At 49.6% G+C, this 15,499-nt stretch overlaps 1 protein-coding gene across 1 annotated transcript in view; it reads right to left on the minus strand.

Moving 5' to 3' along the window:
- SYNDIG1 (synapse differentiation inducing 1) overlaps positions 1 to 15,499 on the minus strand; it is a 47,428-nt gene that overhangs the window by 13,458 nt on the left and 18,471 nt on the right. Inside the window, exon 2 of the mRNA XM_015406728.1 lies at positions 7,601 to 8,142. Within this exon, the coding sequence (XP_015262214.1) occupies positions 7,601 to 8,125 (525 nt within the window). The 5' untranslated portion in view covers positions 8,126 to 8,142. The remainder of the gene's footprint in view (positions 1 to 7,600; positions 8,143 to 15,499) is intronic.

Below are 15,499 nucleotides of genomic sequence, written 5' to 3' on the forward strand. Positions count from 1 at the left end.
CTGGTTCTGAAACACAGAGCTAGCCACAGCTCTGAAAAAGGAGTCTCCATTTTCAGGTGACAGGCAACCTCAGAGCAAGCCTCCAGTCTTCCCCCACCACCCAGCAGAGATCATGCTTATGGAATGACAATGAGTTCTAGCATGTAAAGTATCTACATTTCTAAAGTCTATTTAATTCTTTGTCTGAATACTTGTCTTTTCTTCTCTGTCCCTCAAGATACCGGGATAAGCCAATCAAGCATTCAAATTATTAACGATCCTTCCTGACACTAATCAGGGACATCTCCCACCTTTTGTTTACCCTGGCCAGGACCATTAGTGGTCAGATAATCCATTCAACTAGCCACTCAGCACTTGGCTTCTATTGTTAAATCCAGACCCTGCCTCTCTGAAAGCTCATTGGTCACATCTAGGCCTTGCCCATCCTGATGCCACACACCCCTGGGACTCATCATTGGTCCAGGAAATCTATTATTCTCACCTGAGACCAGCCCCCAGGACTGCCCATTGGTCTGCATTGTCTTCCATAGGGTATATCCCAGCGTAAACATGGCCTCAGACCGCGTGTTTTCTGCCATAATCCAAAATGGCAGTCCACCCCTAAGCTCTCTGAGTTTAGGCCACAATCCATGGACCTCTGCACATCTAGACAGGTTGTATCACCCCTCTATAAGCCATCTCTATAAGCTATCAATCACCTCTGCTTCCTTATAGTTCTATATTGTGTGTGTGGGTGTTGGAATATTGTTTGTATGCTTGAGAATGTTTAGTAAAGTAATCATTTTTAGCCACCCAGTTTCTGTGTCTGTTCCTGGGTTCTTGGGAATTCTAACTCTGGTATACAGAGGTCAGATCCTATAGATAAGCCGATTGCATATTAATAATTATAATTCCCCATCTTTATTAAATAATAGAGCAATTTGGCTAACATCTGTGTTTCGGAAAGATGCAGTTGTGTATTTAGGCAGATTGCGGAGCGCGGCGGCCGCTATGACACAAGGCACAGCTAGTATATTTCCAGGGGAAAATCACTCGGAGCAATATTTCCGCTGCCAGCGGCCCAGGATTATTGCCCACAAAGCTCAGGAGTGCCGTTAATGTCACTGCTGCCAAATAAGTAATTAGAAGGCTGGCCAACGGAAGGAACAGACTCCGAATGGCTGCCGATATTTTCATTTGTTTCCTTTCCCCCCTCCACATTTGAAATTCAGCCACTGGGGAGTGCAGGTTTTTATTTTTTAATTTTACTGAAGCTTTGATCAGGCCGACTGACTGGCAAAGAGAACGAGAACAGCCAGGTCATTTCCATTAACTGGCTTGCCTTAATTAAATTAAGCCGGCAGATTAATTTACTGTGTGCCCAAGTTTTACGCAACCTGCTACTGATCCTCGGGCAAGGGGGGGGAAACCGAGTTCACGCCAGCGATCTGTCACCGCACTTCCCGATCCTTTGGGTGCCCAAAGCTGCGTGATAGAGGGACCCCGGGATTTATTGGCATTTGGTAGCGTACCGGAATACTATATCTTTCTAGCTCCTCAGTTATAAACACACAAGCTAGCTCGGTGTGTGTTGATTTTACGTAATCACATAGCTGAATTTTACGTCATTATGTAGACCAGGGCCCCCCAAACTTCTTGAGCCCGTGAGCACCTTGGACATTCTGATACAGCATGGTGGGCACCGCCACAAAATGGCTGCTGCAGGAGGCAGAGACAGCCACAAAATGGCTGCTGCAGGAGGCAGAGACAGCCACAAAATGGCTGCCACAGTTTACTTTCAGTCGCAGAATGAAGATCCTTGTGCTGTGATGGCAGTTGCTGCCAAAGCGATATTTTTAGAAATCTCCACTGCCAATTGAATCTCCCATGGCCAATCAGAAGCCTTCCTGGGTAAAAGCCCCATGTGGACCCACCCACTTACTAAAAACATTTGGTGTGTGCCTGGAAAGGTGCCAATGGGTGCCATGGGGCCTATGGGCACCATGTTGGAGGCCCCTGATGTGGACAGCCAGCATGGCATAGAGGTTTCATACAGGGTCTGAAAGAGCCAGGTTCAAATTCCCACTATGACCATGGACACGTCACACACTCTTGGCCTAAAGCACCCCGCAGGGTTGTTGTGAGGATAAAACAGAAGAGGGGAGAATGATATTGAAAGCTGCTTTGTGCCCTCACTGGGGAGGACAGTGGGAGATAAATATCCAAACAAATAATATATCCTTCCTGCATTTCATGGCCCTTTGACCCCTCTTTGCTGTTGTTTCTTCATATATATATATGAAGAAATCAACCCTGACTGCTCCCTGGAAGGCCAGATAATGAAACTGAAGCTCAAATACTTTGGCCACCCAATGAGAAGGGAGCACCCACTGGAGAAGACCCTGATGCTGGGAAAGATTGAAGGTCAAAGAAGACGGGGACGGCAAAGGATGAGATGGTTAGACAGTGTCATCGATGCAACGAACATGAAATTGAGCAAACTTCAGAGGACGGCGGAAGACAGGAAGGCCTGGCGGGATCTGGTCCATGGGGTCGCGAAGAGTCGGACTCGACTGTGCGACTGAACAACAACAACAAAATATATAATATTTGTATTTTTCATATGTGTGTGTGCGCACGTACGTGTGAGTGTGTGTACACCTGGAAGTCATGGCGCCTTCTGGTGACTGGTCCCTACTTGGGGCCTGGAGGATTTTCAGAGAGATGGCTGATCAAAGCCCGCCCCCGCCTCCTGTTATTCCAAGGAGATCTCCTATCCCAGCACTTGCCAGAGTCGACCCTGCTTAGCTTCTGAGATCTGACGAGATCAGTGCTTGCCTCGGCTATCCAGGTCAGGGCTCATAGACAAACGTCTGCCTAGAACAGTGTTGGCGAACCTTTTAGAGACCAAGTGCCCAAACTGCGACCCAAAACCCACTTATTTATCGCAAAGTGCCCACACGGCCATTTAACCTGAATACTGATGTTTTACTTTAGAAAAAACAACTCATACATTAACTTAAGATGATCCAAACAAAGTAAGGAAAGCAATCCCAAATGCTTTCATTTGCTTAATATTATTTGGCCGAGAATTCGACACTTGAACTATGGTCTGGGCCTGGCTGGGGCGATGGCACGCCTGCCCACAGAGAGGGCTCTGAGTGCCGCCTCTGGCACCCGTGCCATAGGTTCGCCACCACTGGCCTAGAACAACGTTTCATGTGCATGACCAGCCTATCCCCAGAACAAAACTTTGTTGGTCTTAAAGGTGCCACCAGTCTCAAACTTTGTTCTGTTGCTTCAGACCAACATGGCTACCCATCTGAAAACGTCTGCCTAGTAAGGACCCAGCATCTGCGTCTGACAGAGCGGGCATTAACCCACAAAGACTTCTGTGGGGATAAAACCTTGGCAACCTTTAAAGTGCCAAGACAATTATGGTCACAGTCCGTAGACATGAAAAGATAGAGCCACAGGAACTGTGTAAAGTGCGCTCAATGTTTCTATAATGATAGCAATATTGTTATAAATATGAAAATTACAAAAGTGATACTAATACATTCAACTTGTAAATCCAGTTACATAAGATAGAAGATAACAACGACGGCGGGACGGTGGTCTCCGGAATGTGATGCCGTTTCGACAAGCGTCTTCTTCTGACCAAGAAGCTATAAGTAGATGATGTGTGGAAAAGTGCACTTCATTAGAAAAGCTACCCGATTCACATGAAGTTCAATAACAGTTTCACCTATTTCATTGCACAAGTAATGGAGAAAATTTCTCTCAGACGAAATAAATGAAATAGGTGAAACTGTTATTGAACTTCATGTGAATCGGGTAGCTTTTCTAATGAAGTGCACTTTTCCACACATCATCTACTTATAGCTTCTTGGTCAGAAGAAGACGCTTGTCGAAACGGCATCACATTCCGGAGACCACCGTCCCGCCGTCGTTGTTATCTTCTATCTTATGTAACTGGATTTACAAGTTGAATGTATTAGTATCACTTTTGTAATTTTCATATTTATAACATTATTGCTATCATTATAGAAACATTGAGCGCACTTTACACAGTTCCTGTGGCTCTATCTTTTCATGTCTACGGACTGTGACCATAATTGTCTTGGCACTTTAAAGGTTGCCAAGGTTTTATCCCCACAGAAGTCTTTGTGGGTTAATGCGCGGGGAGGAAGCAACTTACCCTTCCTCTTCTCCTGCCTCCTCCTGGCTGAATGAGGGCTGGAAGCGGAGCGGCCGGAAGCAGGGGGCGGGGCTTCGTCATGTGCCCCGCCCCCCGTACCTCACCTGGGGTGCACGTTCCCCCGCGTTCCCCCCGAAATGACCTCTGGACCGTGGAAATTTCCTGTTTCGATGCCCTGGTGAGCCTTGAATGAGGACATCTTTCTCATTTTATCCTGAGAACCGCAATCTGAATTTAAAAGTCAGCATCGGTTTTGGGGGCAGCCTAAGGCTCCCTTTCTCAAAGGAAACATTTTCCAGGGCTCCCGTCTGACTTTGGTTTTGCAAAAAGAGGCCACGTAACCCAACATCCCAGGACTGTGTAGAAAGGACGTCAGGGTCAGCTCCCAGACTCTGCCTGATGTCGCTTGATTTAAATTTTGTAATCTGATCCATTGTTGGCAAGGAGCTCTTGGCTGGCCTCAGAAAGCGTTGCTGGCACCGTGCATCACAGGGAACAGTGGGAGGCAGCTAAATGCTTAACGCAATTTGTCTGTCAGAAACCTGTGTCTGAGCAACGATATTGAAGCTGACTCGAGCGCCTGGGAGAGAACGGTAAGGTCTGTACAAAGGCTTCGCAAAATTTATACCTAACATTTCCTGTAGAGCCCTAGCACAAGTGGGCTTCAACTCGCAGGGTCAGAGAAGTCCATCTGCTGGGCTGGCAGCCCTTGGACCTCCGGCCATTTAGCCTACTCCATCTGCCAGCATGCATGTGCCGCCAACAGAGACAGGGCTCCCGGCCTCTTGCCCCCTTTTGCACGGATGTTAAATGGAACAGCCAGTTTGGTGTCGTGGTTAAGTGCGCGGACTCTAATCTGGGAGAACCGGGTTTGATTCCTCACTCCTCCACTTGCACCTGGCTGGATGACCTTTGGCAAGCCATGGTTCTGGCACAACTGTTCTTGAAAAGAGCAGTTTCTGTCAAGAGCTTACTCAGCCCCACCTACCTCACCGGGTGTCTTTTTTGGGAAGGGGAAGGGAAAGGAGTTTGTAAGCTGCTCTGAGACTCCCTTGGGTGGTGAAGGGTGGGGTATAAATCTAATTTCCTCTCCTCCTCCTCCTCGGACTGCCAAATTCCCCCAGGCGGCGGGGATTCTCCCACCGAAAGGTCCCCTAATCCGGCTGGCGGGGAGAACCCCACCCCCCAAAGTGGCCAGATCAGGCTGACGTACCCAGTGCAATGACGTTGCTGACGTACCCAGTGCAATGACGTCGCGATGTCATTTCAAAGCCGAAGAGCCAGCGCTGTCCGAAGACATTTCCGTGGTCATGTGGCCAGCATGACTAAACACCAAGGCGCACGGAACGCTGTTACCTTCCCACCGAAGTGGTACCTATTGATCTACTTGCAATTTCTTGCTTTCGAACTGCTAGGTTGGCAGGAGCTGGAACTAGAGATGGGAGCTCACTCCATCGTGCGGCACCCGGGTCTCGAACTGCTGAACTACTGACCTTCCACAGCCTGCAGTTCAGCATCTTAACCACTTGAGCCACCGCAGTTCCTACAAGTGTCACTTAGTTATGCCTTATCACAGGAGCCTGAGTAAACACTCTTTATTTATACCCCGCCCTTCACTACCCAAAGGTGTCTCAGAGCGGCTTACAAACTCCTGTCCCTTCCCCTCCCCACAACAGACACCCTGTGAGGTAGGTGGGGCTGAGAGAGCTCTGACAGAAACGGCTCTTTTTCAAGAACAGAGTTATGGCTTGCCTAAGGTCACCCAGCCAGGTGCAAGGGGAGGAGTGGGGAATCAAACCCGGTTCTCCCAGATTAGAGTCCGCGCACTTAACCACGACACCAAACCATAGGAGCTTAATAAGTCAGTAGCCAGAGCAGCAACTTCCTACAGGCTAAATTATCTGATGGCCATCACCAGTGTTCCCTCTAAGCTGGGTTAGTGTGAGCTAGCTCACATGTTTGTAGCCTCCGGCTCACACGTTTTGGTCTCGGCTCAGGAAGGAGGGCTCCAGAGCAAACTAATTTATGCAGCGGCCAAACCGCTCGCTCACTACTTTAATGCCAGGAGCTCACAAAGTAGAATTTTTGCTCGCAAGACTCCACGGCTTAGAGGGAGCATTATCACACTAAAGAATCCCCGTCTTTAAAGACGTTCTGCCTATGAAATTCCATCCACGCTCCCCTCCTCGGCGTCCTCCCCCCCTTTCATCATCAGAACGGCTACCGACCAAGCGTCCCTCATTTCCCACGGCAGATGAAGCCTCTTCTCTAAATTGCAGCTGGAAGCACATTTCACTTCTGCCTGAAAAGATTTCGAGGGCTCGTGAGTAAAAACCAAGAGCAGTTCCTGAGAGGGCTCGTGACTAAAAACCAAGAGCAGTTCCTGAATGAGTCACTGTTCTGAATTTGCCTCCTGATGGAAAGGAAAGGGGCCTGGAAATGGCATGGGGCAAGGTTCCCCGGTAGTTCCGTAGCATCTCTGCATCAGGAAGACTCGAACGATCCGAACAGAGCTGAGGCCAAGAGGCAGCCAAATCTCCCACCTAACAGAGGCTGACTGGAGGGCGGCGGGTCCACAAAGAAGCAACGGACGGCCTCTCCCTCTCAGGGTGTGAGAGGGCGCTTTGGGCTCCTAGAGAGGAGGAGGAGGAGGAGATTGGCTATTTATACCCCGCCCTTCACTCAGAGTCTCAGAGCAGCTTACAAACTCCTTTCCCTTCCCCTCCCCACAACAGACACCCTGGGAGGTAGGCGGGGCTGAGAGAGCTCTGACAGAAACTGCCCTTGAGAGAACAGCTCTGACAGAACTTGTAACTGGCCCAAGGTCATCCAGCAGCTGCAAGTGGAGAAGTAGGGAATCAAACCCGGTTCTCTCAGATTAGCAGGGCTCTTTCTGTAGAAAAAGCCCAGCAGGAACTCATTAGCATAATAGGCCACACCCAACAGCAGGAACTCATTAGCATATTGGGCCACATCCCTGACAGCACAGCTCATTAGCACATCAGGCCGCACCCCCATGTTACCAGAAGTGTGGTCATCCAGCCACACCCACCTTTTGCTTGTTATTCTGTTTACCTTGTTTGTTGTCAAAACCCAGGGCCTTTTTTTGTAGCAGGAACTCCTTTGCATGTTAGGCCACACACCCCTACTGTAGTCAGTCCTAATGAGTTCCTGCTGTTGGGTGTGGCCTATTATGCTAATGAGTGCCTGCTGGGCGTGGCCTACTCGGGAGCCAGCCGGAACTCCGTTCCTGTGCGTTCCTGCCCAAAAATAGCCCTGCAGATTAGAGTCTGCCCACTTAACCACTACACCAAACTGGCTAGTGAGTGATTTAGGGATTTATGCCTTGGGACACACAACTGGCCGCGTCATGAGACCGCTTGGAATGGCAATGGACTAGGACCAGCAGACCAGCCTGACCTCGAGTTCCTGGAAGTCGTCGTCCTCATCCAGGTCGTAGGAGAGGGCGTGGATCTTGATCTCGTCGGTGGACAGGCTGACAAATCTGCCGTCGGAGTACTCCAAGCCGTCTTTGGCGGGCGACCTGTTCTCGATGAAGGTGGTCTCGCAGCACTCGGCGCTGATGCTCTCCCCCCACGATCGCAGCATGCTCTCCGAATAGAGGATGATGTTCGGGTGGTAGCGGGACTCCACCGTCTGGGGCAGGGTGCTGGGGTCCAGAAGCTGCTGGACTGGGTCGCTCCTGGGGAAGCACGGAGAAGAGAGCGTCCCCGTCGGCCGGCTCTGATACTGGGGGGTTGGGTACACAGACACCAGCCCGTCCCTGCCCTCGGCCATCAAGTTCCTGGTGTTAATCAAGCCATTCCTTTTCTTCGGGTCAGCGTCTTTGCCGGGCTTCAGCACGTTCTTCGGGTCCGCGATGCCATCCATCCTCCGTTCCTTTCCCTCTACAGTCTCATTAAAGGGAAATCTCTGCACTGGCATTAACGGGTCCCATTTTCCTAGGGAAGAAAAGAAAGCAGATCAGCTGGAAAGAAAGGGCCATTTGGGTTCTACGCTGATCGTCTGATCGCAGCTCTTTTAACAGCTAAAAGGAAATGCAGGCTTTGGTCTTGCAAATTCCTCCGCCTGGGCAGGTTTCTGGGGCCTGAATATCTGCTGCGACTGAACTGGAGATTGTGCCGAACATGACTCTTGCATGGACATGAGAACCTTTCCTTACATCACTGACACACGAAGGGGTGAACGAGGGAAGCCCCTGGTGCAAAATCTCCCTTCTGGCATGAACACATTTACTGAGTTGCGTCGGCCAAATCTTAGTCCTTCAATCTGGGATATGGGGGTAATAATATTGACCTGTCATACAGGGCACGATTGCAGACGCGACGGGCTTTGAGCGTTCCAGAGCACTAACACACATGGAATTCACTGCCACAGAAGGTGGCGGCGGCTACAAGCATGGACGGCTTCAAAAGGGAATTAGATAAGCATATGGAGCAGAGGTCCATCAGTGGCTATGAGCCACAAGGTATAGATAGGGGCTCTGGGGCAAGGGATGCTCTGTCTTCTTGGTGCCTGGGGGGGTCAACAGTGGGAGGGCTTCTAATGTCCTGGCCCCACTGGTGGACCTCCTGGTGGCACCTGGTATTTCTGGCCACTGTGTGACACAGAGTGTTGGACTAGATGGGCCTTTGGCCTGATCCAACATTGGCGTCTCTTATATTCTTATGTTCTAACACTGTGTTGCTGCTATCCGTTTCTGGGATGTAGAACAAAGCAGACAACTACATTCCTATAGGTGGCTTTCAAAACCAAGTTAGAGAACATTTCCTTCAAAAGTGTCAGAGTAGAAAAAACTGCACAAGTGGTTTATTACCCGAGGTCCATCCTGCTGTATCCCCCCCCCTTTTTAAAAAGGACTATATGATATCAATGGATCTTTAGAAATCATTGCGTTTTAGTGAAATGTTTGTTCTTTCCTAACACAGGAGAAGCCTCCCACAGCTGTGGAGACAAAGGAAATAAACAATACATATTAATCCTACCATTAAGACCAGCTACATTTGTCCCTAACCTTTCCCTTCTTTCCGTTTTCTTCCCCATACCGTCTTTCCCCACACTGCCCTCTACAACTCCATGAACCAAAAATTGACCAATAAGGTGTCGGAAAAGAGAAGCAAAGAAGCTAAGGAGATTAGTGGAGGGAGGGAGAGAGGGAGGGAGAGGGGAATGTTGGAGTAAGCGATTCAGTATACCTGGACATCAGGGGGGCACTATGTCACTCTAGGAGCTGCGGTGGCTCAAGTGGTTAAGACGCTGAACTGCAGGCTGTGGAAGGTCAGTAGTTCAGCAGTTCGAGACCCGAGTGTGTCGCATGACGGAGTGAGCTCCCGTCTCTAGTTCCAGCTCCTGCCAATCTAGCAGTTCGAGAGCAAGAAATTGCAAGTAGATAAATAGGGACCACTTCGGTGGGAAGGGAACAGCATTCCGTGTGCCTTGGTGTTTAGTCATGCCGGCTACATGACTACGGAAATGGTTTCGGACAGCGCTGGCTCTTCGGCTTTGAAACGGAGATGAGCACCGCAACCCTAGAGTCGGATTCGACTGGCTTTCGAGCGAGGGATTCAGAACCTAAAAAAGGTTAGTCAAGAATAGAAGAGGGCCAACTCTAAAAATCTAATTATAAAACATACAAAAATATACATGTATTTATTCAACATAAATTAAAACAAACAAGGGCCCATTTTAATTTATGTTGAATAAATACATGTATATTTTTGTATGTTTTATAATTAGATTTTTAGAGTTAGCCCTCTTCTATTCTTGACTAACCTTTTTTAGGTTCTGAATTCTAGGTTTAGGTTCAGTCTTTCCCCCCTTTTTTCTTCTTTGTCCTTACTGATTATTTTGAGCAAGGGAACCTTTACCTTATGTCACTCTAAGGGTGAACAAGTGTTATGTCCTTGAATGGGAGGCCTCCCTTTGTCTAAACCCGGGAGCTGCCCTCTGACCCCCTCCTCTCTCTCTGTCCTCACCCTTTTCTCACATGGCCTTCCATGGGACACACGTCTCCGCAGGTCTCTCCTGTAGAGACAGAGCCCTCATCCTCCCACACACATGCCAGACAAGCTGGCCATGATTTGCGACAGGGAAAAGGACTCTTTATATTAGGCTTCTCTCTCCCTCCTTTTGACTGCAACCTGAAGGTGAACTGTTTCTACTTGCATAAATGTAAGCAGGGCTATTTTGGGGCAGGAACGCGCAGGAACGGAGTTCCGGCTGGCTCCTGAGTTGGCCACGCCCAGCAGGAACTCATTAGCATAATAGGCCACACCCAACAGCAGAAACCCATTAGGATTGGCTACATTCGGGGTGTGTGGTCTAACATGCAAAGAAGTTCCTGCTACAAAAAAAGCCCTGGGTTTTGACCACAAACAAGGTCAACAGAATAACAAGCAAAAGGTGGGTGTGGCTGGATAACCACACTTCTGGTAACATGGGGGTGTGGCCTAATGTGCTAATGAGTGGTGCGGTCAGGGTGTGGCCTAATATGCTAATGAGTTTTGCTGTTGGGTGTGGCCTATTATGCTAATGAGTTCCTGCTGGGCTTTTTCTACAAAAAGAGCCTTGAATGTAAGTTTACCCTCTTTGGCAATGTACTTCTTGGGAGATTCCCTTACTGTACTCAGGCCTATTGTGCACGAGTGTTTCCCCTCGCTTTCACTGTGCACACCGTGCAAACATTTCTGTTTCGTTCTGCATTGATTCCCCTCCCTTCAGTGCTCAGTTCACTTTCTGGTCGCTGTTTCTCTGGGTTTTCTGAGAGCGCTTTCCTGCCGATTCCCCCCCTCGTTTCGCTTCCAAGCTGAAGGTCATTCAAAGGCATACAGATTCCCTCGGATCCCCACCCCGCCCTTTTGCCGCCTCTCAAAGGCCATGACCCCGCCCACCTTGAGGTTGTTCTACCCTCTCTGCACCTTCCGCCATCCTCCCCTCTTCATCAGTGTAGAAGCTCCATTATCTTTTCCCTTGTTGCTTTAAATGTTTTGATTTTATTTTTTACAAGCGGCATGAGTCTAGTGATATGAGACTATCGCTAGTCTTGGATCACTGGGGGGGGGGGGGGGAAAGGGACGGTGTGCTTCTCTGGCAGCGCGAAAAACTTGAAAGAGTTGTGTAGGAGGTTGTGGCCCCCCGCAATGCCTTTCAATGAAGGAGGAGGAGGAGGAGGAGGAGGAGATTGGATTTATTTATTTATTTATTAAGATTTATACCCCGCCCTCCCCACAGAGCGGACTCAGGGCGGCTTACAAGGGGCAAAGCCCATATAAAACAGATAAAAGCAATAAAACATTCATGACAGTTAATACCCCGCCCTTCACTCAGTCTCAGAGCGGCTTACAAATGCCTTTCCCTTCCCCTCCCCACAACAGACACCCTGGGAGGTAGGTGGGGCTGAGAGAGCTCTGACAGAAACTCCTGTTTTGCAAGAACACCTCTGACAGAACAATGGCTTGCCCAAGGTCATCCAGCCAGGTGCAAGTGGAGGAGTGGGGGAATCAAACCCGCTTCTCCCAGATCAGAGTCCGCGCACTTAACCACGACACCAAACTGGCTCTCTACAGGTGCGTCTCTGGCAGCTCACCAAGCAGCCTCTTCCCAAACTCTGAAAGGGGGGAGGGAGGGGGAGAGGGAAAGACCAGCAGCGGGCCGTTCGCCACCGATCAAGCCCAGCAGTGAGTGCGGCAGCTGTGGCAAATGCTTAGCGGGTGTGTACATGCGCGGGCACACCTGTGGAACGGGCCAGCCAAGCTGTTCAGCAAGTGGTCTCCCTCCCCTGCCGTCTCAGCGTCCCCAAAGCTTCCCTATTCATTCCACTCCCCCATCTGTCTCCAGGGTCTAGCGGATGAGTTTCTCCAGTCTGGGTATGAATCACACCCGGAACGTCTGCAGTCGGCTTGGTGCCGGGATGGGGGGGACTCTCTCCTCCCTTCTCTCTCTCCAACGTCCTGCCCAGGAGCGCGTGTCGATCCGGCATTACTGTGCACTCTCTTGCTTTTGGTGGATTTAAATTAACGTTTCATTGCTAGCCTCGCACCGCTTATTAAAAAATGTAAAACTATGGGGAAAATAATTTTTTTTAAAAAATTAGCGCTTGTGCGGCAATGAAAGGGGGGGATGGCGGAGGGTGCTGACTCTTTCCAAACACGCCAGAGAATCCACTAGAGCTGGGGGAGGAGGAGGAGGAGGGGAGATTGGATTTATACCCCGCCCTTCACTTGGAGTCTCAGAGCGGCTTACAAACTCCTTTCCCTTCCCCTCCCCACAACAGACACCCTGTGAGGTGGGTGGGGCTGAGAGAACTCTGACACAAACTGCTCTTTTTCAAGGACAGCTGTGCCAGAGCTTGTGACTGACCCAAGGTCACATCAGCAGGTGCAAGTGGAGGAGTGGGGAATCAAACCCGGCTCTCCCAGATTAGAGTCCGCACACTTAACCACTACACCAATAAGGAAAAGGGAGCTTCACAGCTGTTTCAAAAAATGTTCTGTCCCTTTCAGGGCGAGTGCTTTCAGTTTGCCTGCCTTCCCTTTCATTCAAGGAACTGAACCAGGAGGATTTAAATGGAAGGTACTCACCTGACACTACTGTGCAGCCGCGATAGGGCAATTGCATATATATATTTTTTAAAGCTTTGGACACCGACGCCCCCCCCCCCCCACATAACAAGTGACATTCGCACCCCAATTAAGAAAACTGTTTTTTGGTTGTAGTTGCAAAATAAATACACTGGGGGGGAATAATGGTGCATAAGGCAGGCACAGAATCCAAAGTCAAGCTTAAAGGCTTGACTCCTCGGATTCTTTGCAGTAAGCTGCGCATGCGTAATGTGCCATGTCCTTCTGTGGGTTGCAGGTTGCTGCCATCACAGCAAACAGTGTCGTTCAGACATTTTCAGAGAGCTCCAAGTTTTGCCAGGGAGCTTGGGATTTTGCTAACCTGCCTAGTTTGGTGAAGGTCACTTCTTCACGGGCAGCCTGGAGTAAGAGAGCCCTTATCCATGGGACTAAGCCGGGGCCCCCAGCCAATGTTCCCTCTAAGCAGTGGAGTCTTGTGAGCAAAACTTCTACTTTGTGAGCTCCTGGCATTAAAGTTGTGAGCGAGCGGTTTGGCTGCTGCAGAAATCAGTTTGCTCTGGAGCCATCCTTCCTGAGCAAAGGCAAAAAATGTGTGAGCTGGAGGCTAAAAAACCGTGAGCTAGCTCACACTCCCTCAGCTTAGAGAAGAAGAAGAAGAAGAGATTGGATTTATACCCCGCCCTTCACTACCCGAAGGAGTCTCAGAGCGGCTTACAAACTCCTTCCCCTTCCCACAACAGACACCCTTGTGAGGTGGGTGGGGCTGAGAGAGCTCTGACGGAAACTGCTTTTTTTCAAGGACAGCTGTGCCAGAGCTTGTGACTGACCCAAGGTCACATCAGCAGGTGCAAGTGGAGGAGTGGGGAATCAAACCCCGTTCTCCCAGATTAGAGTCCGCGCACTTAACCACTACACCAAACTGGCCCTTCCAATGGTGGTGAATTATATGCTTGCCTCTCTCAGGAACTGAGTCCTCTAGACATGCCCCACTCTATAGGGATAGAACCCAGGATCGCACGGGAAGACACGGGATGGATTTCAGATCAATATTTTGTCGATGGCTTTCACTGCCAGAGTTCATTAGCTGTTGTAGATTTTCCAGGCTTGGTTCAGCTACTGAACTAAGACCACGGCCACATAGCCCGGAGAATCTACAACAACTATTTCAGATCACCTTTATTCTTAACAAGGCTTCTTGCACCATGACAAAAGAGGTGAGCCAGATTTGCCCCAGGGGGTTGCAACCAGAGTTCCCTCTAAGCTGAGTTAGTATGAGCTAGCTCACAGCTTTTTAGCCTCTGGCTCGCACATTTTTGTCTTAGCTCAGGAAGGAGGGCTCCAGAGCAAATTAATTTCTGCAGCAGCCACATCGCTCTGCTCACAGCTTTAATGCCAGTAGCTCACAAAGTAGAATTTTTGCTCACAAGACTCCACGGCTTAGAGGGAACACTGGTTGCAACAACGTCTATCATCCATTCAGATATCTGGTGTGGGGGGGGAGACACTGGAGGTATTCCAGTAGATTCGCAATATTTCGCACATGCCCAGAAGGAATGGCGAACAGCCGTCTTTCAGCACTGCAGCTGTAGCGGAGGTTCCATTTCCCCGTTCAACTTTATTCTGATGAGTTGTCGGTCGTGTATATACGACAGGAATATGTGGGTCGTCCTCAGTGTCACAACGGGCATTGCAGAACTTTTATGTACCCGCAGTTTTAACTGCAAATACTGCCAGGTGGCAGATGGCAGAGATACGCAAGCTCCTCCTATAAAGCTCCGGAAGGGCTCGGAGGAGCCACTCTGGAAGATTTGTGCCAACTGTGATATTGAAGGGTTTTTCTGTGACATCGAGGGTTGCCCCATAGCATGAAAGTTCTGCAGGGCTCTGCCCAACTGCTGTGCGGTGGGTTTCCCATTCCTGGCTTGGAGCTGCTAGGAAGGGCTGCTTGGGGGAGACTGAGCCCACCCCCTTTTTAAAGGGCCAGAGACTGCATTTCAGTAGTAGCTGGCCTCCATCACCCAGTGCCCCGTCTGGGCCACCAAACAGCTAGAGCGGCTTCTCCTGAGACCGGGCACGTTACCCACTGGTGACTGCGGAGCTGCACAGGCTTGGTGTGGCATTTTTGCTGGGCCCTGCAGGGATTTCTTGAACATGTGGTTTATTTTAACCAAATATTTTTAAGGGAGGTGTTGCCGCGGAGCTCACTGTGTCTATTCCAGCCTCAGAATGATGCTATTTTGTAAGATACCTCCACCCATCGTGGGGGACGTTTTGTGCCATTCAGGCTCCAAACCTGGTTGGTGCACATCTTGAGGCACGTTTGGGACTAAATAGCGGAACCTCTTGGATTTTTAGCCAAAGGGCCTGACAGACTGCTGCAGGCTCACTGGAATCACAACCACCCACGTGCCTTCAGATTTCTTCCAGTGACTTATCAAGAAGAAGAAGAAGAAGAAGAAGAAGAAGAAGAAGAAGAAGAAGAAGAAGAAGAAGAAGAAGAGGAAGAGGAAGAGGAAGAGGAAGAGGAAGAGGAAGAGGAAGAGGAAGAGGAAGAGGAAGAGGAAGAGGAAGAGGAAGAGGAAGAGGAAGAGGAAGAGGAAGAGGAAGAGGAAGAGGAAGAGGAAGAGGAAGAGGAAGAGGAAGAGGAAGAGGAAGAGGAAGAGGAAGAGGAAGAGGAAGAGGAAGAGGAAGAGGAAGAGGAAGAGGAAGAGGAAGAGGA

The sequence above is a fragment of the Gekko japonicus genome, unplaced genomic scaffold (assembly GCF_001447785.1).
Source record: "Gekko japonicus isolate JY-2015 unplaced genomic scaffold, Gekko_japonicus_V1.1 scaffold1949, whole genome shotgun sequence".
Classification (NCBI taxonomy): domain Eukaryota; kingdom Metazoa; phylum Chordata; class Lepidosauria; order Squamata; family Gekkonidae; genus Gekko; species Gekko japonicus.